General features: G+C 39.3%; 1 protein-coding gene across 3 annotated transcripts in view; it reads right to left on the bottom strand.

The window, feature by feature from the left end:
* The window catches only part of MYPN (myopalladin), a 98,064-nt gene that overhangs the window by 25,374 nt on the left and 48,370 nt on the right, over nucleotides 1–24,320 (bottom strand). For all 3 annotated transcript variants that reach the window (XM_014861828.3, XM_014861825.3, XM_070488782.1), the window contains 8 exons: nucleotides 21,760–21,874; nucleotides 20,558–20,629; nucleotides 14,081–14,222; nucleotides 12,198–12,221; nucleotides 9,532–9,648; nucleotides 8,681–9,053; nucleotides 2,095–2,682; nucleotides 1,581–1,719 (listed from right to left, as the gene is read on the bottom strand). In XM_014861828.3, the coding sequence (XP_014717314.1) occupies nucleotides 1,581–1,719; nucleotides 2,095–2,682; nucleotides 8,681–9,053; nucleotides 9,532–9,648; nucleotides 12,198–12,221; nucleotides 14,081–14,222; nucleotides 20,558–20,629; nucleotides 21,760–21,874 (1,570 nt within the window). The remainder of the gene's footprint in view (nucleotides 1–1,580; nucleotides 1,720–2,094; nucleotides 2,683–8,680; nucleotides 9,054–9,531; nucleotides 9,649–12,197; nucleotides 12,222–14,080; nucleotides 14,223–20,557; nucleotides 20,630–21,759; nucleotides 21,875–24,320) is intronic.

Raw genomic sequence — 24,320 nt, 5'->3', positions numbered from 1 at the left:
AGCCCTGAAGCTAACTCATGATGGAGGTTTCATAGAGAGTTCTACCGGGTTTATGGCGCGCAACTCGTGGAAGCTCATGTTTACATGTAGTCACATTTCAGGCGATTAAGAGAAAAACCTGGCTTTCCCCTGAGTGGGGCAATGGATTAGCATGGATTCTACCTACAGAGTAACTATAAAAGTAAAATCAAACAGCCTGTGTGCTAACCTGGTATCATTTTTACAGGGTTCTAATTGCTCCCTGTCTGAGTTGTAAAAGACATAGGCTGAACACAGCTCTGATTGTGATGATACTCAGAAGGATTAACAACCACAAAGGTGATGACAGTATTACAGGAAAACAAATCTGTGTTACAGCAACATTTATGGGGCTTGAAGGTAAGTGTTGTCATAAAACTGGGAAAGGCTGCAGAGTTTCAGGGAAAATGTGCAAGTGTCCTGGAGACCAGGGCTATAGTTCTAGTTCTACCACTGACAGTTTGACAGCCATGCCTCAGTTTCTCCATCTAGAAGATGGAAGAGAACAATAGTTGCCTTGGTATTTGCTTTCCAGAAATATACGTAATTTGGTGAGAGAATATATGGAAAGTGTACTCAATTATGGCAAGCTTAAATATTCTGCTTCAATTCAATAATTTAAAGTCAATTTTAAAAAGGTTTTAAGCAGCACATTTTGGAAAGAATCCATTCAGTAAAAATTGCCCAAGATAACACAATGGTAAAATCCTATATACCCACGGCTCCACTAGAAAAACAAAGGAAAATAGCATTTGGTCTGGGAAATTCTAGAGCCTTGTTTCCAGGGGTCATTTGTGTCAAAAGTTCCACAATATTTGGCATATAGTTTTCACTGAAATTTTATGGTATGTTTCAAAATAGATTTTATTAGTTCCCACCTTGGGAAATCAACCAAGGGTTAGATTATTAAAATATAAATCTGCATTTAAAAAATAACCAACTTAGAAAAAGCAAAAGTGATTGGCTCAAATAAGAAAATAGTTTTCTTTTATTTGATGTTCACATATGACTTCTTTTTTCTCCTTCAGCGTGAACACTCATTAGTAAGCAAGGAGTTGTACAGTTTGAACCAAACGGTATTATCAGATATTAACAGATATTTCACATGTTTCGACCTAACGTAAAGATTGAGAGGAACTGGTGAGCAGACCTCCAAGCTCATTACATTGAAGGAGTCAGATAAAGGACAGCTTGGAACCTCAGTTCCTTAAAGTCTAGCTCATCCCAAGGCCCAGGTATTGAAATATCTCAAAGATGTGATGGTGTTTGCCAGTACTGAGCTGAGGATTGCTGGAACGGACAACAGACTATCTAGTCTCTCTTTCTTTCTATTCTGGGTAAATGCATGGAGACAGGTAAACTGAATTAAGTACTGGGGTAATCAAGAACTGAAGATCCATGTGGGCGAGTTTCCTACGTGACTCTTGGTTAATTTGTGCTCTACCTTCCAAGACTGCAGTGTCCACCTCACTGAGGTCAATGAGCATTCAAGGACTGAATTAAGCAAAATTATGTTCCTTACAACGAAATTTCAATAAACCATCTGAACCCAACAATCTTACCTGCTGGTTTGATCTGACATCACTGAAATTCATTTTTTTCCCCAAGTCTAGAATCACTGCATTCTTAGCTTCACGAATGTAATCATCACTCACTGGTTGGGCAGACTTTGTATTTTTCTTCATTAGTCCCTGGGATGGCCTGTAAAATAAATTCACACCTGACACACCCATGAAAAGCACTGGCCAGTGTACAAAGGCCTAAAAATCAGAGTGGTTGAAATGGCAGCCAGACACCAGGAGTCATCAGGCACTAATGGAGGGCTTCTTGTGTGCAAAAGTCGAGCCCTGCAGAGAATCTGTGTTTGTAGAGGTGTTTTCAATATTTAAATTATTACAAATTATTTAAAGTAATCGGTACCCTTTGTCCTAAGGAGTCCAATATTCATTTTGTGTCTAAGAGAGAGGATTGTCTAGGACTACACTAAATGAGAGTCCTGTCCCAGACCAAGCTATTCTACGCTATGTCCCTTCTTGAGTAACATCTTTTATGTCAAGAACCCTCAGTGACACTTACACAGATGGTGCGCTTCTAGGCAGCCCCATGGCATTGGTGGGTGGGATGGCAGGGAGAGAAGGTAGAACAGAGCTGAGGAAAGCCACTGGGTTCTGAATCCGGCTGGTGGGAGAGACAGGAGTTGGGGATACACAGCGGGGCTGAAACTGGTTTCCACTGGAGATGGAAAATGTGAGTGGCGGTTGTGCTGGTTCTATTGGACCTGGAGGGGCTGGCTCATTTTGGATAGAAAACCCTCCTAGAGGTTTGGTTTGCACAGAGGGGTGAGAAAGTAAGAGGCTTTCTTTGCTCACTGTCCTCTGAATGGCTTGAGGAGTGCTGCTCAGGGTGAACACTGGAGAGCTGGAAGGGGACACGGCTGCTGCAGTGGTACTCATGGAGGGAAAGAAATGCTTTGGCCGGGCCAAGCTGAATGTCTGTGAAGGGGCCTTCATCTGCTTGCTGGACATTGTCACTGTTGGAGGAGCCACGGAGTTCAAAACACTCATGTTGAAGGGGAGCTCTTTAGGAGATGAAGGAGGTGGGTTCTGCAGCTGCTGTTGTTCCAGTAAGACTTGGTTGTGAAGCTGTTGTAACTGACTGGAATCGCTGCACACGCAACAAGAGAGAACGGGGAGAGAGAAGGGAAACCCGTCACCATCAGCCTCACCTTTCAGCAAACGTACAGACAGGCTGTCTATAACTTTATGCTGATTAAGAACACACAACCAGAGTCACCCAAAATCACCTTGTGAGTTGTTTCTCCTTCTTTCTACGCCTGTTTCATCGTCAGTAAGAAAGGAGAAGGCCCCACAACACACAACTCCAAGAGGTATCATTCACATTGTATTCTTTGTGCTGGGACCCTGGAGTTATACAACATAGCAGCCCAATTTCAGAATGTTTATAAATTAGAAAAAAGAAAGAGAAACAATGCTCCTCTTGTTGGGAATGCTCAAAGTTCTGAGACAAGCAGACGGTATGTCAGCTTCAGGACGGAAGGCACTGAGCTACACGCTGATGTGAATTACTGAAGGGCTCGAGTTCTCCCAGAATGTGCTGTATTCTTCCCTCTGCCTCATTACAGAGCGAACTTTAACAAGGCAGCTGGATGTGTCTTGGTGTTTCTCATCCTTTCCTGACAACAAAGCTTTATAGATAAAGTGACCATACATCCCGATTCACCCTAGGCAGTCCTGGTTTATGCCTGTTTTCCTGGCATAATTATTAATAGTGCTCTTTCACTCTCAAAAATGTTGTGGTTTGAATAAGAGATTATATGGTCACCTTAATTATAAACATTGCCTTAGACTTTTCCTGTTCCTAAAAGGAGAAAGATCAAGCTGGGAGCATTTTCTCCATTTATAGCACCTGAGCCACAGAAGTATTACTGCGTATGATTTGCCTTCAGTCCCACAGTCTGTTTAATTTCTCTTGACAAAACAGCTAATTATTTTTTTTTAAAGATTCATTTTTTTAATTTATTTTTTATTTTTTTCCTTTTTCTCCCCAAAGCCCCCCAGTACATAGTTGTACATTCTTCATTGTGGGTCCTTCTAGTTGTGGCATGTGGGACGCTGCCTCAGCGTGGTTTGATGAGCAGTGCCATGTCCGTGCCCAGGATTCGAACCAACGAAACACTGGGCCGCCTGCAGCGGAGCGCACAAACTTAACCACTTGGCCACAGGGCCAGCCCCCAACAGTTAACTATTTTTTAAGGAAGAAAATGGAAAACAAAAATGATAAAAATCATATATGCGTAAAGTTTTCAGGGCTGTCAAACTTTGCTGTTTAGGAGAATTTATACTTGAATAAGTAATCATAGGAAGATGCGCAAATGAGACCACAGGGCTTCAAGGCCATTGTGATTTTATGTTATTCGGAAATAGAGGTTGCTTCCGGAACATAGAAGGTGATCTGCTGGACATGAGATCTATTAAAAATGAAAGGTTTTGTATTTTCATACTGTCAGGAAAGTCAACACCAACAGCAATGCAGTTGAACCAGAAGGTTCTCCAAACCTCGATTTTTCTTAATTCTTGGCGTTCAAGAACTTTTCCTTTCCCTTCATTAACATTTCTGATACACAATATACGGAAAAGTAACTTCACAAAATAGAGACTCATCTCCATTTTCATTACTGCTGCCAAATGCCACAGACTGTGCAATCCTTTGTTCGTCTATGAAAACTCTTGTCTTGAGTTAAACTAAGCATTCAGGAATATTAGCCACTTGGCACAGTAACTTTCTTCTCCTCCTCTTTAGAAGTGAGTGTTTAAGCTGAGAGAACAAAGTAATGTAATTAAAGATTAGTTAAACCTTTTTATTTCATCATAGATGAAAGATTAAGCAATCAAGAGAAGCAGAAATATCGTCGTTAGATTATCCTTACGAAAACAGATACAATTAACATTGTGTCTGCTGGTGTTAACTTTCCCAATGGTATGAAAATGCAAAAGCTTTAAATTTTTAATGGATCTCATATTCAGCAGGTCCTATTCTGTGACTGCTATAGCATAATGACAATGCTATATGGTGTTCAGGACAGGTTTATACTGTAGTCTGAGTAAATTTTAAGCTGATGATATCACAGAAATATTTTATTGTAGTTATGGAAATAGAAAAAAATAGTATATGAGAAGTAAGTAACCTTAGGAAGATAAGGATGGTAAAAAGGGGCCAGGAAATCATTTGGTATTGAAGGATTCTTATTCTCCTTAGTTCCCATTGAATGAAAATCAAGAACCAGTTTTTTACTGTAAGTAAGACTTCAAATGGTATCTTAGCCCTTATCATTCTATGCTGCATATTGGATTATAGAGGGTCACGAAACTTAAACATGATGAGGTCTGAGATTCAATGTCAAATTGTTTTGATTATCTAGGATTCTAGAAGAATTAATTTTAGAGTAATGTCTCTTTTTGTTTGAAAAGATTTTTTTCATTTTATTAAATGCTGTCTTGTTTCAGAAGGGATTTAAAACAGCTGTTTGTATCCACTTATTCATTACATCATGGCGAGGTGTCAATTCCATTATTCAATGAACTTTTATTGACTCTTCTATGTGTTGACTTTGCTAGGTACTGTAGGGGATAGAAATATGCCAGAGATAGCATGAGCTATTCAGGGCTCAAAAATCTTACTATACATCCATATAACACAAATAACCATGGTTATTTACAGATAACATATGGGACTTACTATTTAATAATAAAGGTACAAAGTGCAATGAAAGAATAAAGGAAGGGAAGATTAATTACAAAGTGTACTAGTTTTAAAATCCTCAGTTATCTATCTAATTCAAAATAACAGCCTGTCATAAATAGCCTGTCATAAGCTCTGCTGCTCATTTCTTGTTGCTATGAGGATTTCTGAAATCAAGTTTATACTCAAGCTTTCTTTCTGTAGATTTATCAACTCTCTCAGGTTACCTGAAAATATCTTCTCTTCTGCCACAACTTAATTTAAGATAATACAACATTATGCTCAAGAATATTGGTTCTCCAGACAGACTTAAGTCCTAATCTTGGCTCTGCCACTCACTATCTGTGCGGCTTTGAGAAATCTCTAGACTTTTCTGACCCCAATTTCCAAATAAGTAAAATCTCTTAACGTTGTTGTGAGAATTGATAAATAAATCACCTAAAACATATAACTGATTGATAAATGGTGGCTATTATATTTTTTAGTTTTTGAGCTACAAATATCAATTTCAAGATTTGTAAGAATGAAAATTAGAGTTTCAGAATTACAAGAATGCTTTTCGTTGTGGTTTCTGGAATACAAAAGAATTTCTTAGGGATTTTGAACTGTCGAGATAAAATGTCAAGACTTAATGACAAACAGAACAAAATGAACTTAGGACACTGTGTCAAATACTTTTGAAAGCAGTTTTGGCAACAACAATTTCGGGCAGTGTGTACTGGAGCCAGCTCTCGATGGCTCTAGAGAGGAGATTGTGCATATCTCATCCCAATTCCCAGTTCAATGACCTTTGTTCAGTAGCTTGAAATTGGCCATGGTGGGAGGAAATTGGCAAATGCTACAAATCAGAGCCTCCCCGCCTCCGTCCATTGTTAAACATTTGCCAGCACATCACTGATTAGGACAACTAATTTTGAGTAAACGTGTCTCTGTAATCAGCTTTTAGCTGTGGTTTTAGCAGTGGTTACCATGCTGGCTGCATGTTAGAATCACTCAGAGAGCATAAAAGACAAACAAGCCTCACTGCTTTGGGCACCACTGCTCAGAGAGTCAATTGGCCTGGGAGAGGATCAAGGCATGGTTATGACTATCTCTTTCAATGTAGGCCAGTGGTTCTTAAACTTTACTGAGCCTCAGCACCCTCTGGAGGGCTTGTTAAAACACAGATTTCTGGGCTGCACCCCCAGAGCTTCTGATTCAGTAGGTCTGGAGTGGGGCCTGAGACTCTGCATTTCTGTCAAGCTCCCAGCTGATGCCAGAGCTTTGAGCAGCAAGGCTCTAGGTGATTCTTGCATGCATCCAGGACAGAGAACCACTTTCCCCTAAAGCGCAGGCTTTCCCCATACATTCTGATTTTCGTCTGACATTTTACTCACTTTAAATGTTAATTATTGTTTTTTCCTGCATAAGGAGGGATGTGTCTATGGGGTGGGGTTGGGTGATAAAGGGTTGTAACTCGGATTCTCCAGCTCTAGACCAGTAGTTTCCAAAATGGCAGCACATTAGAACAAGCTGTGGAGAGATTCTGATTCAATTGGGATGGAAGGCACAAATACTTTTGAAAAGCTCCACATTTTATGCTAGAGTGTAGCCAGGATGAAGAATCAGTGCTCTAGACAGCTTGATATTCAAGTTGAAACTTTCAAAGTCTGAATTATCTAGGCTTTGATGATACAATGTTTAAAAACGACAGTTTCTCTTTCTGTTGCAGTTTTAAGATCTATAAGAACTATGTCTTTCTGTATGAATGGCAAATTGAAGGAACAAGCAGAAAATCGTACCTTTGAGATTATTCAGAGAGCTAATACATTTTAATGCAAAATCTAAAAGATTAAAACCAATGAGGTAAAAACCAATAAGAAAAGGTTGTAAGTACGTGGATTCATAAAGGTTGCATGTGTGTGTGTGTGTATGTATGTGTGTGACCATGTATTTAACCCAATGTTAGTTTGGGTTTTCTGCAACATGAAGGTAAACCTGATCCTAACATACCTAACAGCCCCTAAACAGAACATCTTACTGGGTAAGATAAGACCCAGCAAGGATGCAGTTCCCAAGGGGATTGTTATGAGTTACCTGTGCTCACAACTCCTTTCTCTGAGAACTGCCTCGACCCACAGTTTTGATCTATTTGATCTATTTGACTCTTCCCTGCAAACATAAATCCTCTGCATCTGACCTGGCTGGACCAGTTGGCATTTGGAATCGAGCTGCTGAGAACTATTTAGTTAGCAGTGGAACTTGATGCAGATTGTGAGGTAGAACAGGACATGCCATGATGGGCCAGATGTGAACTGATGAGTCTTCAAAGAGAGAAGAGTGGAGCGGATATGCAAGGAAGAAGTGAGGAGGTGCGCGGTCTGGACAGAGGCTGGACTGACCAGGTGTCCCAGCTCTGAAATCTCTAGCTCTCCTCCGCACAGGGCCTGGCTGCATTTGTCTCCTGTTCCTCCTGTATCCCTAGAATAACCTCTTCCCCTCTTTTTCCTTTAAGTGGATTCCTATTTCCTGCGGCTGGCAGGACTTTGAGAGGACAGAGGCATTTCGGGATGTGACTTGCCAAGAAGCATGTTTTATAACATTGAATTTTGTGCCTAGAATTTTGCCTTATATGGTAGTGAGAAGAATATAAAATGAAACAACATGAACTGCTTCCAACCAACATCTTGTGGTGAGCAGAGAGAAACACGTGATGGGGGTGATGGGGGTATGTGCAGCTACTGTGGATTTTAATGTTGATATGTAAAGATTTATGTACATAATATTTTATCATTTTGATGTATGGATCAAACAGAACATACTCGGAGTATCACGTTCTGTGTTTGCTTTTCTTTGGATGAACATTGAACATTGCAACATGGTTCTGATGGGAGCTTTCTAGAGAGTTAGGTGACAACCCCATCAGGCTCCTGAGGGGAGTCTGAAAATCATGACTTCTTCTTTTATCCCATTTATTTATAAGAAACCTACTGTGTGGTTGCTATGGTATATCTAGCAATAGCAAGGAACTATCCAAAATATACTATGTATCTTTTCCATTGTGACTACAAAAACTTAAGTTGAAACAGAAATGGGAACTATAAGGATAAATTAGAGACTATAAGGATTATTAGACCCAAGAAAGGGCTCTTTGAGTGCAGAGATGCTTTATCCAGAGCCCTCTAATTTTAGACAAACATCTTTTTGAGCTAGTTTAGGTGTAACATTTCTTGGAGGTAGAATGTTAATTGTAAAGATGATAGCAATAGTACACTTATATTGATATAAGGATGTACAGTTTGCAAAGCATTTACTGTGCGTTTTCTCATTTCATAATTTCCTTTTTCAGCTCCATCATTTTTAAGAAGGGCAGACTCAGAGAAGCTCACAGGCACTCTGATTATCCACTTTAACTTTTACTTACAGTTTGGGTTTGGCCAGAACTGGAGGGGGCTCTTTGACAGGTGAAGAAGGCTCAGAGATTTTTGCTGCCTGTCCATTGAATCTGTCCTGGAAAGAATCGGGCCTGATCTGGTTGGTGGTCACCATGCCGCCCTCAGAGGATGCTTCACTTCCTTTGTCATCTTCAGGCAGGTTGAAGTGCACACGGAGCCCAATCCTTGAGCTGGACCGGGGCTCATTGTGGTTCACCAGAACCCCTTCAAGTTTGGGTTTCGGGGGTTGTTCCACAGAAGGAGGCTCTGGGTTGGGTGAGGATGGCTGTTGCTCAATAACAGCCAGGTTGGTGGTGGAGCTGGCTGAGTGAAGAGACCCATTATTTCTGACGTCTTCATTTCCTGAAAGGACAATAGCAGGACCTGTGCTATTAGCCTCACTGGACAAGGCTGAGACAGGATGGTAAGCCTGAGTGGGGGCATGTATCTAAACCAGGTGAGTGTGCTAATGGGAAAATGCTTGTCAAAAACAGTGAACATAATCTGGGGCATTAAAGAATGGTGAGGATACAGGAAAAAAACTAAGCTAAAATGCTAAGTACAATTTTGGAAAGAATATTAGAAGTGTGTTTAAGACCAAAGAAATGTTTTCTTACGGAGTATAATAGGTAACAGCAGGATAACTTGGGTGGTGGTTACAAATGCAAAAAACAATTAAAATTTGGATATTTTTCAAGAACACTTTCCCCGATAATTCAAGTGTTTTTTAGGGGAGCCAAGCTAGCTTCATAGAAAAGCAGTGAGAAAGGATAATACAAACGCTCCATACTCACATTCAAAGTCATAGTCTAAACTGTTCTGGCACCTAAGGAGCCCTTACCTCTTACACCCAGCTGTGCAATGCTGGACACGGTGCCGTACTTGTTGCTTGCAGTACACGTGAAGCACCCAGAGTCTTCTGCAAATACTTCAGCAATGACCAAAGTGCAGATCTCCTCTAAATGCCAATAAAACAGAATGTTTACTGACTTAATCATGGAATTTACTGATATCAGATGATGATTCCATAAAAGTCAATGTAAGAAATTGATTGTATTAATTGTTTAAAAACAATTATTTGATTGAATTGACTTATTTGAAGGCTAAATGAGTCAAAAGATGTTGAATCAACAACTCCACACAGACAGACTGAGTATTGACAAGACGATTTTATGATAATAGAATGTATTAAATACCATGGATTCCCAGATCTTCTTCTGTTTTTATGTCATCAGTCCAGATAACAAAAATGGAACTGAGAAAAAATAAACTTAAAAATCACAAAAACAAATGAGAGGTTAAAGCAAAAGGAGGTTTGTGTGAAATAAAAGGATTAATAAAACTTTTTAAAACCCAGGTCGCTCACTATTTCCATGGGGAAATTTTACCATGACGTAATTTCAAATGAAGGTCACAACTTAAAACTGGACAATAAATATCCTGCTTAGCTAATAGGAATTAGTTGATAGAGTAACTTGAAATTCTGGTGAAAGTAGAGTGAAATGCATTTTTTCCTTTGTAACAATATGGCAATCCTTGGGGATTACTCCAACACACAAATACTACAGAGGTGATTCCCAGATAGAACCATAAGATGATAGCCTAGAATTATTTTAGTTAGCTATTCCTTGATAGCTAATAAAGAGAGGTGTAAGATGGCAGCATAAACCTCCCGTTATCACTCAGTAGACCTGACATTAAAAACACCATTCATAAAAGCATAGTTGTATTAGGGGAGACTTGGCATCTCAGTGCTTCATGAGAACTGAACTGAATTAGCTGGACAACCTCTAGGAAAACTGGCCCGGAGGACATGGTACTCAATAACTCTTCATCCTCCTCCTTGCTTGTTAGCAGAATCCTGGCTTTGTCCACTTTCCTTGGAGTGGTGACGGGCTTCAAGGCAAGCCGGCCTCTCCCGGCCTGAGCTGGTGAATTGTGATTGGTCTAGCTAAGTCAGTCATGCTAACTCTGTTCTCACTAAGTGGTGGCATATGATACACAATCTGGTCAATGAGATATTAGGGAAGGCCTGCTGGGGAGTTTCTGGGAAAGTTTTCCTTACATTTTAAAGGGGAGAAAAGAGAGTATTGTTTCCTATTTTTGCCTCAGGATATTGTCATATGCGTGTAAGACTCAGAACTGTGGCAGCTATCCTGGGTATACGAGTAGAACCAGCCTAAGAGCATATTCTGAAGATGGAAGAATGGAAATGGAAAACAGGCCCCAATGATCTCTGAGATGCTAAATTAACCAGTCTCAAGACTGCCATTTCTTAGGGCATTTTGCTACATGAGAAAATACATTTTTCCTATTGCCTAAGCCACTTTTAGTTAGGTCTTCCTTTCTTGCTGTTCAAAGAATCCTAAATGGTGGAGAGGCAAAGTTTGGTTTTGCTGTCTCTGTCCTTTTTCTGAGCCCTTGGCCTTGACTTCCTTCTCTCTCTTCCCCAAACATTTGTGCTCTCATCTTTCAGCAACCTGCTCTCAGAAAATGATCTGATAAGTTCATTCACGCTACACTATACCTGCCCGATAAGATAAAGTATTCTGTCTCCAAAGTGTATTTGCAACATACAAGGTGGAAGGAAGAACTCTCTGGCTGTGAAATTTTAGATCATGGAGCTGGGAAATGCAGGACTTATTTTGGGCGGGGACCCCTTTTGGGTGACTCTGAAATTATTTTGTGTATGAGACTGCCTAGTGAAAAAATCTTCTCTGGATGAAAGTATCAAAAGCCTGAAATATCTTCAAGGGGAGAAATACTGCTCCACTACAAGCAATGCAAAGGTAAGACCACTCTGGTCTTTACTACGTTCCCCCCAGGGCCTGGTATAGGACTATGCAACATGGATGTTCAATGTCTCCTTCTGGAATGCCTTTTCATTCAGTCTTCAGAAGAGAGAATTATAATAATGAAATTCCAAACCGTCATTCTTACCCAGGGGTACAAACAGTCTGATTTTTCAGGATGATCACAGAGAGGACATTCAGGTGTTTATGCTATAGTTTGTGAGTGGCTTGTGTTTTCCAGAGGTAAGATCTTCACCTACTGTCCCTTCCATGTGGTCTTACTATGCTCCCAACCAAATCTAATACCATCATGGACATTTTACTGATTCTGCAAATTTCAAAATCTGATGCATAAGTTTTGAGACACACAGGCTGTGGAACTGGAACTGATCTAGCATCATGGAAATTGCTCTGCCCACCCTTGGGAGGTCATGAGTGGGGGCCAAGAAAGGAAGGAAAATATTCCTGAGAATCATTCCCCAATAACCAAGAACCAACTGTATTCATATTAGACATTGTAGATATATTTCAAATTTTCACAAGCTCCCCTCCTTTCCTTATCTTACAGTAACAGCTAGAGTTGGTTTGGATCTTCTTTCTAAAACTTCATTTTTCACTTTTTCTTGACACCAGTGTAATTTCGATATGTTTTATTTTATATATACATCAAGTCACTGATCACATACTAATAAATTAAAGTTAAAATGATCTTTACCTGGCTCTGCCATGGATCGGGGTTCTAAAAGAAAAAAAAATTGAAACATTCTGAGCATTTATTTTACTGAGAGGCTATATTTTCATCAGAAGTTTCCTATAGAATTTCATAGTCTCTTGCATACTCACCAGTGATTTGATAAGGTTAATCTGTAAATGTTAACTAAAATGACCTAAGCATCAATGACCTTGACAGGGACAGGACAGTTGTCCTAGAAGAGCAGCAAGAGAGCTGCTAACTAAACAATGTTGCCATGTCTTGGGACACACGTGGGTTCCACTCAGGACACATGATGCTTAGGTGAGGAAAAGTTACTGAATTAGCTGGGATTCAGGAACGACTTGCTTTTATTGGTACCCATTCAGCCTTACTGGAAAAAAAGGTTGTGAAGACTGAGAGATCATTCTCGGCTTTGGGCTCTCACATCCTAATAAAATGTAGAATGTACCTCCCGCTCTAAGGTTCCTAGTATTAAGAGCCTCAGGATGGACGACAGGTTCCTCGAGAGCAGGTTCATTATTTTAAAATCCTCTGGCATTCCTGAAAGTGCCTGCATGGTGCTGAATACAGGTGTTCGATTAATGTTTCTGGAGTTGCCGGCATTCAGTGAGTTGTTGTTGAACTTAGTTACAATCTTCTACACTGATAGAACTACTTTTTTTTCCCTAAGTTTAAATGGTATTCAGAATATATTATTGTTGCTGCTACTGCTGTTAAACCTGACAGTGGTTTGACCCATATATAATACTGATCCAAGTATTACTATTTAGTGATTGGCAGAGACAAAGTGACAAAAAAGCAAACAAATTTCAATGTAATTTATGACTGAAATGAGTCAAGGGGAAAGCACTGCATGACAAGAAAAGAAGAATTAACCACTTGAATATGTAAATAATTCTCAGAGTAAAAAAGAATAAAAACCAGTAAAAACGAGCAAGGATATGAACAGGTAATTTTTAAAAAAAGAAATAGAAAGGCAAATACAATAAATATGAGAAAAAGTTCCATCCTACATCTAGTTAGTGAAGTGCAGATTAAAACAAGTGTTCCCATTTTGGGCTTATAAAATTAGTGAAGATTTAAAAAAGATGTTTAATGCCATTGTTAGTGAAGGTGTGACATGAAGAGCCTTCCCATATATTGCTGGCTTTGGTAAAATATAGCCAGGGCAACATGTGTCCCAGCTCAACTGGGCAGACCTGGCTTATTCCTGGGATCCCTGTGTAATTATTCACAGCAGCCTCTTTCATTCTCCACAGTGTCCCAGTTTGGATGATCAATTATGTGATCATCCTATATTTAGTTCAATCTTTTGGGATGGCATTTTGGCAATATATATTAAAAGCCTAAAAATATGAATTTACAGTAGCAATTCCAGTATTCAAATTTATTCTATAGGTATTCACAAAGATTTCCTCTGTTAACATGCACTGAAACATAGTTTATAACAGTAAAAATTTGTGAACAATCTAAATGTTCAACAAAAGGAGATAATAATACATACTTATATATACATATTATTGTATCATATAGTAATAAATACGAAATTGATTGTATTGATTTATTTTTAAAAGTAAGAAAGATCTATACTTATTAACATGGAAAGATGGTCATGAAATGTTCAGTGAAAAATAAAAAAGTAAATTTACAAAAAAGAGTGTGATTTATTTTTATCTAAAAAACATGCACAGAAAAAATTTTGGAGGGTGTGTGTCAAAATATTGATAGTGTTCAGTTTTGGGGAGTATGTTTACAAGTGATTTTTATTTTATTCTTTTTGATTATATTTTTAATTAGTTATTTAAAAGGTTATAAAAATAAATGTATACAATAAATTTATAAAAATAAATTATCGGAAAAATAATTTTAAACAATTAACTTACTTTTCTGTAAAATCCTAAAATCTGGAGAATCTTCTATCAAGGTCCCTTCTCTGTACCACTCAACCTTAGGAGATGGAGCTCCTTTTACTCTGCATTCAAAGACAACGAGCTGACCCTCAGAGGCTGATAAATTTTGTAACATCTATAACGAGAAGAATAGTGTTAGAACCCAAAGTATACAGTTTTGACATCTAGCTCCAGAGTTGAATTTTGAAAAAGATACCATTGCCCCCACATTTGGATTTTCTCCAAATCTCTCACATCTCCAGGAGCTTCAATTCTGTGGAAGTACATTGAGTGTATTGTTGAAGACAGAATCATCTGAGATCATATGAAACTTTTTCCTGTCTTCTTCCTTTTGCTCTCTGTTGCGGTGTCAGACAAGTTCATTACATACTAGGCGAAACATTTGGAGTGTTTGAAAAAATACTAATTTTGGGTAAAGTACCTCTGTTCCTAAATGCCCAAGTGGAGTTTTGTTTCCAGATATAATAGCAATAAAATAAGTCAGCAGTGAGTATCTGCTAGGTATGTAAGCATAGGAGTAATATATTATTCCGCACAAGAATGTTGCTGTCCGTGAGGTGGAATAGCTCTGCAGCCCAAGTAATTAATTCTGTCTTCCTGGCTTTGCCCATTCTGTAGTCCTGGAAATGGACTTTTATTTTGCAGTTTTGTTTTCCTTCTGTGGTCTTTACAATATAGTCTCGATGATGTGTTGAGGGATATAAACAATGACAATCTCTATAAAATCATAGTCACATGTGGAGTCTTGTGTCATTGTAAAATATGTTGTAAATTTGTGAAGGAATCATTAAATGCTTTTCCACACTTCTGTGGAAAAAAGTTTACAAAATCCACTTTGAATTGTAGAACATCGGTGTATTCTAGAATAGACTCTACGGAACTCGCATTTTCCTTTCACGAGTCTTTCACTCATGATCTGTGAGCTGAAAGTCACATGTTCATTTGTGCAGTTGGTACTTCATTTGATTATGAAATGCTTCTTTGGAGTGTGTGTGGGCATATTTTTCCTTTTAATTTTGGCCTGAAGATTACAAACATGGAAAGGTTATCATTAAACTTACTCCACAAGCTCTATTAGTAACAAAGGCTGCAAAACTTTCTCTTATTACAATTTTGGGGTCTGCCTTTAGGAAATATTGGCTCTTGCTTCAGAGAAGGGGAAAGCCAGTCATTGTTTTGCTTTTGTCATTCATTCTTATAAATATTTTGTGATTGTTTACAACTCTTGTCTGAACAACTTTGATATTTTGTGCCTGGTCCTATTATGTTTATGGCCTTTGTCTAAAGAACATAAGGAGTTGCGATAACCACGTGGCTTTAGCTACAGGAGACTTTTACCTCAGAGGGGTGTGTAAGTTGATATTGTGACCGCCAGAGGGCGCTGTAGTTCAATGTTAGTGTTTTGTTCTTTTTTGCTTTCCCAGATTTGTTTGCTGAAGTAATTCAGGATGGGATTTGCACAGAGTGGTTTCTGAATTAATAAGGACTATCTATCAAAAACTTGTTTTCTTTCTTGTCTACCCAAAACAACATCTTCTAGTGACGAGAATGGTATGCTTTCAGTAAACAGGGAACATCAATGAATCTTGGGTGCTCCTGGCAAGCTGGTGAATAGACCCTCTACCCCGATATTTGCGCAAATTCTGTGCTAAAATGGCAGCTGCGGGGTCTATTGAAAAGTTTAATGGAAGTCAGACATACCCCTGGGATTTGTACATAATGGAGTTTCATTTTTTCTTGAGGTAAACAAATTAGAAAACCAAACCAAAAAAAAAAAAAAGGTCGCTGAGGCAGAAGGGATTGAATAAATGAAATATGGCACATTTTAAAAATGGATGTAAGCAGAATGAGGTCAATCTATGTGTTCTGACATGGCTCGCAGTTCATTTCAGATACATGAGCCAGTTCTCAATCTGCAAAGTTTACACCAAAGCCCTGCTTGCAAAAGGACCTCCTTGTGAGACTATGTTGCTCACAATTAAGGCCAACATTAGTTGGTTGTTTTGTTCACTTGACATTGAAGGTTCAGACCTCTGTTCTATTTGAGAGTCCAGCCAAGATACCTGAGATACTACAGTATATGGAATATGCCCTTTAAATGTCTGTGATGTGAGATGGAGGCTCATTCCAGTGTGACATGTCATCAATACTCAGTAAAGGTGCCAACGGTCGTCTTACAAGCTACTTAGAAAAAGTTGTTGAAAGTCATCATTTGAAGGATAACAATTGTTATTGCTGAACACCGTGCTTTCCTACAAAAGTCTCACGAGAAGGAACAGGCTCACATTGCTGCACTTCAGGGTCCAAATCAGTTACATCACCTGAACATAATGTAGGTGGTGCCACGTTCAATGCAGCCATAGGCATTAGGCTGTTACAGACTGGATCATATTTATCTCAATTTCACTGAACACAAATAAGACAAATGAAACATTCCCCAACTAGCAAAGATTAAGTTAGTCTTAACTAGGAATTATGGATCTGGACGAAAGTCGTTATAACCAAAGGTCTACAACCTCCTGAGGTAAACAGTATCCAAAGTGCAAATCTGCCTTGTGTGTCATCACCATACTGATCCTCTGGGAAGACATTCTTTGTAGGGTGACTTGACAACAGAGCCTTGAGAAGCATGTCTTCCAAGGCCATTTGATATTGGATTTTTTTTTCTATTCCTCCTAAAGACACTCTGAAGCCACAAAGTGATGAAAGCAATAATTCCTCTGAGCTGAAATGGAAGTTTTATTCACCACAGAATAAATATTACTATGTGCCTGTTTTGTGACAAGCATGCGCCAGGTGCTGTAAATGTGAGTTGGAAGGACACAGTTCCTGCTTAGGAGATCATACCTACAAGCATAACAGAGGGACATCTTTGAGAAAGAGCATTTCCCATATTGGTTAAAAGATGTCAGCTACAAGGTTCATATTATTGTTTTATTCCTTTTTTAGTTCAGTTGATATTTTTGCACCTTAGGCGATGCTGCAGTGAATGTGAATAGGGCTTTAGGTTGGAGGTGGATCCAAGCAGTTTTTACTAATGATAGAGAACTGTTTGATTGAAGACCCTTCTGCTCCTTGACTGTCACAGGTGCCCAGTACAACAGTTGAGTCAGAAAAGTCTCTGGAACTGTCGGGATGTGGAGAGGGGCCCATGTAATCTTCAGAAATCTGAATCGAGCCACTGGCTCAGTTATTTCAGAGTTTCCTGCCTCTGCTATTATATAATGAAGTGCACTTCAAATTCGCACTTCCCCTGCCCCCTTGCACTCTTCAAATTACTGCTGAAGCAGCTGGAGCCAGGGCTGCTGCAGCCTTGAAAGCCAGCCACAGCAGCTGCTGTTGGAGTGGGGGCAGCAATAGGAGTAAGATTCTAATTTGATCATCTACCGCCCTTCACACTCAAGAAGTGTGAGCGCTGTTTTCCCCTCACAAGCGGAGCGAAAGTGTTTTTGATACTGTGTAGAGGATAAAGGATAGTCTGTCTCCATAAAATATTTAAAAACATAGGTATCACCTTTGAGTAGAGCAATGAACTAGCATATGAAACCCCAGTATTCTCTCAACTCTACCACTGTTTTTCTGGGCACCCTCCTTTTCATGTTAACTTTCTTTAAAAAGAAAATAATATCAGCACTTCCCTATCACCAAAGGAGGCAGAAGGAGTTCAATAAAACTCTGCTCTCTAATTGTTGCTTTAAAAAAGTGGCATCTTGCCATTACTGGCAAAGAAATGCTTTGTTGGGCAGTATAGAAAGTGAGCCATGGGGACTGGAATGCCAGAAGTCCCTAAAGAAGTAAATAGAGCAGGAATAACCAGAACAAATATATGCAAATGATCAGTTATCATGGCTCATGCCACGTGATTACCGTCATCGGTGACTCTGACTCAGAAATTTTCTAATGACGCTGGCGGTGACTGTGACCTCAACCCCGTCCTCACTGACGGAAACTAACGCAAGCACACTATGGCTGATAAGTCCCTCTGGAATCTGAGCCGCAGCCTGTTCCAGTGCCCTACGTCTGAACAACCCTCATCCCATTTATGGAGGCAAAAGCACACATCCCGAGGGCTGAGAAAGACTCATCAGAGTGTGGGTCTTACTAAGGACCGTTTTCCCACATGGAGCTAATGTTTTTGGAGCTTTATCTAACAAGTAATATATACTAATGATTAATTCATTTTGCCATTTTTATCAAAGGCATATATGTATCTGCCAATCAGAGCATCTATTTAGAAGGAGGTAATTGGAGTCACCACACAAAAGCAGCAAAACATATTGCTTTAGGGGGCCGGCCCAGTGGTGTTAGTGGTTAAGTTCGCACACTCTGTAGCCCAGGGTTTGTGGGTTCAGAACCCAGGGCGAACATACACACCGATAATCAAGCCGTGCTGTGGTAGCATCCCACACACAAAATAGAAGAAGATTGGCACACATGTTAGCTCAGCAACAATCTTCCTCACATACAAAAAAACAAAAACCAAAAAAAAAAAAACTATTGCTCTAACCAGTCCTTGAAAATTAAATGTAAAGAATGTGTCAAAGTCCTATTGGACTTTTTTTGAATAACAAAAATGGCTTTGGACCTATTATTACCTTTATGGACTCTTATCTAGATATCAGAGACAGCCTTCAAGGGGCTTGGGAGAGACAGAAAAGTAAACAGCTTTATTATTGTGCTAAATGTCGCACCAGACGTATGCACCAGGTGATACAGATGCCGGGAAGACAGAGAATCTCAGAAGATTTGAAACTGAGTGAAGATGAGGAGTCCTCTCTGGGCCTGACTGGGCAGACGGTGGTGAGCAAGAGAACAGCAGAGGAGACTTTAGTTGGATCTGGGTCTAAATTATTCTCTGGTTTACTTGCCCTTAAACAGTCAGCACTGTCTCTAGGTTGTGACAGATGGGCATGACAAATTAAAGTGTCTTGATTTCTGGGGCACTTTTAGCTCTATTTTAAGGCTAGGTGACTGAGCAGTGAAATAAGAGACAACTAGAGGTAGCTCTATAAGCTATATTACACACACACAGAGGTCCACTTAGAAATCATCATCAAAGGCTTGTATTCACCAAGTCACAACATGTTGCTTTCCTACTTCAAGTATTTGAAAATAGTAAAGTTGAAATTCCAAAAGCAGGTTACAAGAAATGGACCTGAAAAATTGAGAGGCATCTTATGTTTCACATAAGCATGTTTGCTTGACTGATGTGAATATGAACGTGACAAACATGTCTCACCATATGCTCTGCTTGATTTTGGAAAACCATCCTGGATGAGTTGATATAGTGAAACTTCTCTAAAAATGTTGTTTCTGTGGAAGTTGTGGATTTAGCTCTTCCTTTAGGATCAGTACTCATTGGAAAAGACTCTTGTAGCCATTTTGCTCTAAATCAGGATTTCTCAGCCTCAGGACTAGTGACATTTTAGGCGGGATAGTTCTTTGTTGTGGGAGGCTGTCATCCTATGCATGGTAGGATGTTTAGCAGCATCTCTGGATGCCAGCAGCACACTCTCCAAGTTGTGACTGCCAAAAATGTCTCCAGACATTGCCAAATGTCCCTTGGGGGCAAAATTAGCCATGATTGGGAACCATTGCTCTAAACTAAAGCATACTTCTGAGAGGGAAAAAAAATCTCTTTGGGCCTAAGTTTGGCGTTCATACAGCAAAAACTATAAATCCAGGCATATATTCCATCCGTTTGGTCTTACTAATACCAAAAAAAAATCCAATGTGACTCAAATTTTCACCTTTGAATTTATTGTCTTGGGGAACATATAACAAAGTCTATGTTATATAAGAGAAAGAACAATAGACTGAGAATTGGGAGAACTTGTTTCTAGTCCTGATTTTGCCACTAACTAGTCCTGTGACATTGGATAACTTGCTTAATCTCTCTGGCCCTCCATTGGTTTTTTCATTTGTTAAGGAAAGTACCTGAGTAAATTTTCCAGTTCTAAAAGCAAAGACTGTGAGACACACGATTTGATGCCACCACAATAGTTGATACCATGGACTTGAAAAAAAACCTTTGTCCTAGAGTGAGGCTTTGTATTAAGCCTCTTAAGATCATTTAACTTCATCTCCTTGAGCACCAAAGATGTGTACCTGCAACCCAATTGTTTTGAAAGTCCAGAGAAACCTTTGGAGTAGTAGATGGCTGGAAATTTATCTCTTGACCCCGAGGTGCAGCTACTGTGTTTAACAGCAACAGAAAGGCCAGAGAGATCAACGTGGCCAGTGGGGAAGACATTGCTCTCATTACACAGACTGTTACTAGAAATCTGGGATTTGAGGCAATACAGTAACAACCACTGAAAAACTCCCAACTCCTATGCTGTACTTTGACCAAAATCCTGAGTAAAATCAGCAAACCTTAGATCTTACAACTTTGCTTGGGAGTTGTGGTGTGTTTAAAGCCATGACAGAAAAAAGTACTATTTTGATTACCTTTGTAAACACAGGAGCTGCAATGATAGGTTTTCCATCCAATCCTTGCAAATAGTTGGTGGGGCTCTGACACTGTTAGAGGGGAACCAACAATAGATTCATTGTCACTAAAATTATAAGATGCATAGATAGATAGATAGATAGATGGTTGGTAGATAGACACATAGATAGATAGATAGATAGACACATAGATAGATAGATAGATATAACAAATCTACAGAAATTGGTGTATATTAATCTAAAACCAAAGGACTGATGTTTTCTAAGTCTATGAATCACACACTTGAATTTTTAGACTGAATTGATTGTACTTATTTCTAGAAATACAATATAGAGCTATGTCATTAACCCTAAACCCCTGAAGTGGTTCCACAGAACTCATTGGGCTCCACAGAACACAGTTTGAAAACTACTGGATTAGATGTGGATTAAAATGTGACCTCTCTGCATTACTAAATGGGTTGGGTAAGTAACTCTGCTTAAAATGTTTGAGAAGGCTTTAGATCAATGTATTTAAATATATTTATTGATGACAAATAAATATATCAATAACATATTACAAATACATTTAGATTAGTGTGATTCCATATTTTTAAAAGCATATGCATACATATATATTCATAGAAAATGCCTGGAACTATCTGCTGGAAACTATCATCAGGAGATACCTCTGAGGAGTGGAACCATGACTAAAGTTTTTATTTAACATACTTCTGTACTTTTTGAATGTATTTAAAATAAGCATGTATTATTATTATCAGCATAATGAACTTGAAGGACAAGAGCCTTTAATGCTTTCTAAAAAACAATTCATGGTTGCTCCATCTTAGAGACTGGAACTCTTTCCAGCTCTGTGAAACTGAGTTTCGTGTTGTCCTGGGCCAGTATGAGAGCTGGCAGTTCACTGTCTATGTAATCAGTGACCTTCATAAAGCTAGAATATCAGAGATTAATTTGTGAAGAGTTTCTTTTCCTGTGACATTTGCATATGAAGCTACAGAATATGTTGCCAAAGTGATAGGAACCACTGATACCATACATCAGAAGTAGAAAGTGATTATCGGGATTGTGGAAATATGTTTCCCAAGATCGTTATGAAGTTGCAATAGAGGAGAGCACAATCATGCCATACTAGATGGTCATGTTCACAGTGACTGCCTGTCACAGTCAATGGCACCTTTGTTTTACTTAGATTCTTGTACCTGCTGGATGGTTGACACACTGGGCTTGGCCACCACATGCTGGGCTTGGGGTACTGCTGAAGGAATGGTTGCAGAGGTAGTGGGAGGGGATGACACCTCACTTGGCTTCTGGATTCTGGGAAATGATTAAAATATAGATTATAAAACAAACCTATCATTGTGAAAATTCTTCCAGCAAAGCTAGTAATGCCATCACTGCTCACCCCTCTGGTTGAAGGGCTTCCACTCTTGCTAAAGACACCAGTCCCCAATCACGTCAGGAAGCAACAAAGCACTGGACTTGAAGGGACCTCGAGGTCTGGGACACATGGGCCTCTCCCCCATAATCTGTGGGGATAGATGACCGATAACAGGACGGGCTTCCCTTTTGTCTGGATGTTACCTCTCTCTGCCTCAACTCCCCTGTCTCTAAAATGGAGAAATAATAATCCTGTCTCATAGGGCTTTTGTGTCAGATGCTTAGACAAGTGCATGATATCAAACTATTTTACATATATCCCAGGCATCTTTGCACAACCTTGGAGGGGAAAAGGGACACCCAGTAATGACAGATTCAATTTTTCTCCAGCCAGGCAGGATGGGGTCTCAGAAGCAGAATTATGAGTGATAACAGAGACAACCAGTGTCCCCAAAACATCTATTTTCTTATACAATAATAGAATCCCTGATTTCTTTACATGGCTACTCTAAATAAAGACTACATTTCCAAACATGCATTGAAACTAGGTGTGCCCCACATGACTACTTTCTGGTCATGAGATATGAGTGATAGTGATGTACGTAATTTAGGGGAGATGACTTTAAAAGGGGAGCAGGGCATGCTCTTTATTCCTTCCAATCTTACACTAAGAAGATGAGGCCACACCTTAGAATGAGAAAAAGCAGAAAGCTAGAAGCAGACAGGAACCCAGTGGAAGGTGAAACCATTTTACCAGCCAAATTCATATTTATACATAAATGAGAAATAAATACCTGTCTTATTGAAGTCACTATTATTTTGGGTCTCTATTACACACAACTGAAGCTAAATCCTAACTTCTGCCAGTAGTTTTAAAGAAAATAAACAAATGAGATATTTCTTGCTTATTTAAGTTTGTATATCAAAATTCATACCCATTAGGCTTGTAAGCCATGTTATGAGAGCCTTGAGGAAGGAGTGATGAATGTGCAATGGAGAAGGAGTTAGAACTCAAGTGGGTTTTGAAAGATAAATAGGAATTTGCAGGCAAATGAGACTCGCGGTTTACAAGAATTTGAGAAAAGCTGGATGTTTAATACTGAGATAGTCTTAAACGATTTGAGACTATACACACACATTATAGCGTGTCAGGTATTTCAAAAATTAATATTTGACTTTTTAATACTCCTTTTTATGGGTTGATGAATTATTTTACATGAGTTAGGGATTTCTGTTTTTTAATAGAGAAAATGAAAGCTTGAAAAATAAAAAGGAGATAGGGCACTCCTAGCAAAGTGAGCAGCTTGAACAAAAGGCGAGAATGAACTGTACATTGTCTGAGTGAGATGGCAGCAGTGTAAAGAGCCTGAGGTGGGAGGAAGGAGGAGGAGGCAGGAAAGCCTGGATGCTACTCTACTGAATAAGGCTTTGAATGCCATGTTAAGTTTTTTTAAAAATGTTGTTGGTTTTGCATTTGATTTTTATTTTTGCATAGATAATAAACTTTTTCAAGTCAGGAAATGATAGGATCACATTTATCTTTTAAATAATAATTTGTTGTAGTCTGGAGACTGTAAAAGAGAGAAAAAGGCTGGAGCAGATAGGAGAACCTGTAAGAAGGTGACTGGTACCAAGAGGTAGGAAAGAAGAGGAATTGAACCAAAGTGCTGAGAATGATAAGGAAGAGAAAAGGAGAAGTCATTTACTCTGGTTATGAATTTTTTTTCTTTTCTTTTCTTTTTTTTTTTTAAAGATTGGCACAGCACCTGAGCTTACATCTGTTGCTAATCTTTTTTTTTTCTTTCTTCTTCACTCCAAAGCCCCCCAGTACATAGGTTGTATATTCTAGTCATAGGTCCTTCTGGTTGTGCTATATGGGACGCCACCTCAGCCTGGCTTGATGAGCCATGCCATGTCTGCGCCCAGGATCTGAAGTGGCAAAACCCTGGGCCGCTGAAGCAGAGCATGCAAACTTAACCACTTGGCCACAGGGCCAGCCCCTGAATTTTCTTATAAACACTAATAGCTAAAAGCAAATTATCATTCCAAGGTAGGCATACACAAAGGATTTTGAAGAATAAGACCTGATTTCTGCCCTTTAGGAGTTTACTCTGTGTAGGGGAGGTCAGAATACTATGCCAACAGTTAACAGCTCTTCAACTAGTCTTCCAAATTTTGCCATTTGTTTTAGGTAAACTCAAGGAATGGCTATTGTGTCTGCTCCCAGTTTCCATGCGTCTTGTCCACAGCCTCCTCTGTCTGCAATGCCTTTCCCTCCCTTGTTTGGGGGTGTCCACCTACTGTTCTTTTAAGAATCAGCTCAAAGTCATCAACACTGTGATGCCTTTCCTGATCTCTCTCTTTCTCTTCCCAAGAATCAATA

The sequence above is a fragment of the Equus asinus genome, chromosome 2 (assembly GCF_041296235.1).
Source record: "Equus asinus isolate D_3611 breed Donkey chromosome 2, EquAss-T2T_v2, whole genome shotgun sequence".
NCBI classification, from domain to species: domain Eukaryota; kingdom Metazoa; phylum Chordata; class Mammalia; order Perissodactyla; family Equidae; genus Equus; species Equus asinus.
Note: the sequence above shows the minus strand (reverse complement) of the source record. Positions and strands in the feature narration are given on the sequence as shown.